Source organism: Corvus brachyrhynchos, unplaced genomic scaffold, assembly GCF_000691975.1.
Source record: "Corvus brachyrhynchos isolate BGI_N302 unplaced genomic scaffold, ASM69197v1 scaffold928, whole genome shotgun sequence".
NCBI lineage: Eukaryota > Metazoa > Chordata > Aves > Passeriformes > Corvidae > Corvus > Corvus brachyrhynchos.
In genome coordinates, this window is record NW_008239558.1 from 51,894 (window position 1) to 53,441 (window position 1,548).

At 58.6% G+C, this 1,548-nt stretch overlaps 1 protein-coding gene across 1 annotated transcript in view; it reads right to left on the reverse strand.

The window, feature by feature from the left end:
* LOC103621056 (retinal guanylyl cyclase 1) overlaps positions 1 to 1,548 on the reverse strand; it is a 31,467-nt gene that overhangs the window by 24,388 nt on the left and 5,531 nt on the right. The window contains exons 4-5 of the mRNA XM_017742308.1: positions 1,224 to 1,425; positions 5 to 186 (exon numbers count right to left, since the gene is read on the reverse strand). Coding sequence (XP_017597797.1) covers positions 5 to 186; positions 1,224 to 1,425 — 384 coding nt within the window. The remainder of the gene's footprint in view (positions 1 to 4; positions 187 to 1,223; positions 1,426 to 1,548) is intronic.

Consider the following 1,548-nt stretch of genomic DNA (forward strand, 5'->3'; position numbering starts at 1 on the left):
GGGAGGGGGCGCCCCCAGCCGCGATGATGGCGGCAATGAGGAGGAACAAGAAGAAGACGAATTTGGCGTCCAACCCTGCGGAGAGACCACGGGAGTGACCAGGAGTGACCCAGGGTGACCAGGAGTGACCAGGAGTGACCCAGAGTGACCAGGAGTGACCAGAGGTGACCAGGGGGATGTGGTCACCTGGGGAATCAAAGTTACCCAGTGGTTGTGGCACTGGAGGTCACCTGTGGGTGGACATGGATGGAGAGGGGAGAGGATGGATGGACAGATGGACATGGATGGATGGATGGACATGGTGGACATGGATGGATGGAAGGATGGATGGACAGATGGACATGGATGGATGGATGGACATGGTGGACATGGATGGAGGGGTGGACGGAGGGACAGATGATGGACATGGATGGATGGATGGACATGGTGGACATGGATGGATGGAAGGATGGATGGACAGATGGACATGGATGGATGGATGGACATGGTGGACATGGATGGATGGAAGGATGGATGGACAGATGGACATGGATGGATGGATGGACATGGTGGACATGGATGGATGGAAGGATGGATGGACAGATGGACATGGATGGATGGATGGACATGGTGGACATGGATGGATGGAAGGATGGATGGACAGATGGACATGGATGGATGGATGGACATGGTGGACATGGATGGATGGATGGACGGATGGACAGATGGACAGATGGACATGGTGGCCGTGGATGGATGGAGGATCTACGGGGGCGATGGAGGAAGGAAGGGATGGAGGGAAGGATGGAGGGAGGGATGGACACACCCTGGCGCCACTGGCCTGCCTGGACACCTCAGAGACACTCGGACACTTGGACACTCAGACACATGGCCCGTGGTGGGAGCAGGAACATGGTGGGACTGGTGGGACTGGGAGCATGGTGGGACTGGGACTGTGGTGGGACAGTGACCACGGTAGGTCCGGGACTGCAGTGGCACCGTGACCCCTTTGAGATGCCTCTAAACCCCCTAGAGATGACTTGAAACCCCCTGGAGATGCCTCCAAACTCCCTTGAGCTCCAGGACCGTGGTCGCACCAAGACCCTGATTGATCCAGGACCGTGGTGGCACCATGGCCATGGAGGGACCACGGCTGATCCAGGAGCATGGTGGCACCATGACTCCGATTGATCCAGAACCGTGGTGGCACCACAACCATGAAGGGACCATGGCTGGTCCAGAACCGTGGTGGCACCATGACCCCGATTGATCCAGGACCGTGGTGGCACCAAGACCCCGATTGATCCAGGACCGTGGTGGCACCATGACGATGATAGGACCACAGCTGGTCCAGGACCGTGGTGGCACCACAACCATGAAGGGACCACGGCTGGTCCAGAACCGTGGTGGCACCACAGCCATGAAGAGACCACGGCTGGTCCAGGACTGTGGTGGCACCACAACCACGAAGGGACCACAGTCGGTTCAGGACCATGGTGACACCATGGCTGGTCCTGGACCATGGTGTCACCACCACCCTGACCCTCCCAAGCCCGTGGTGACCCCGTG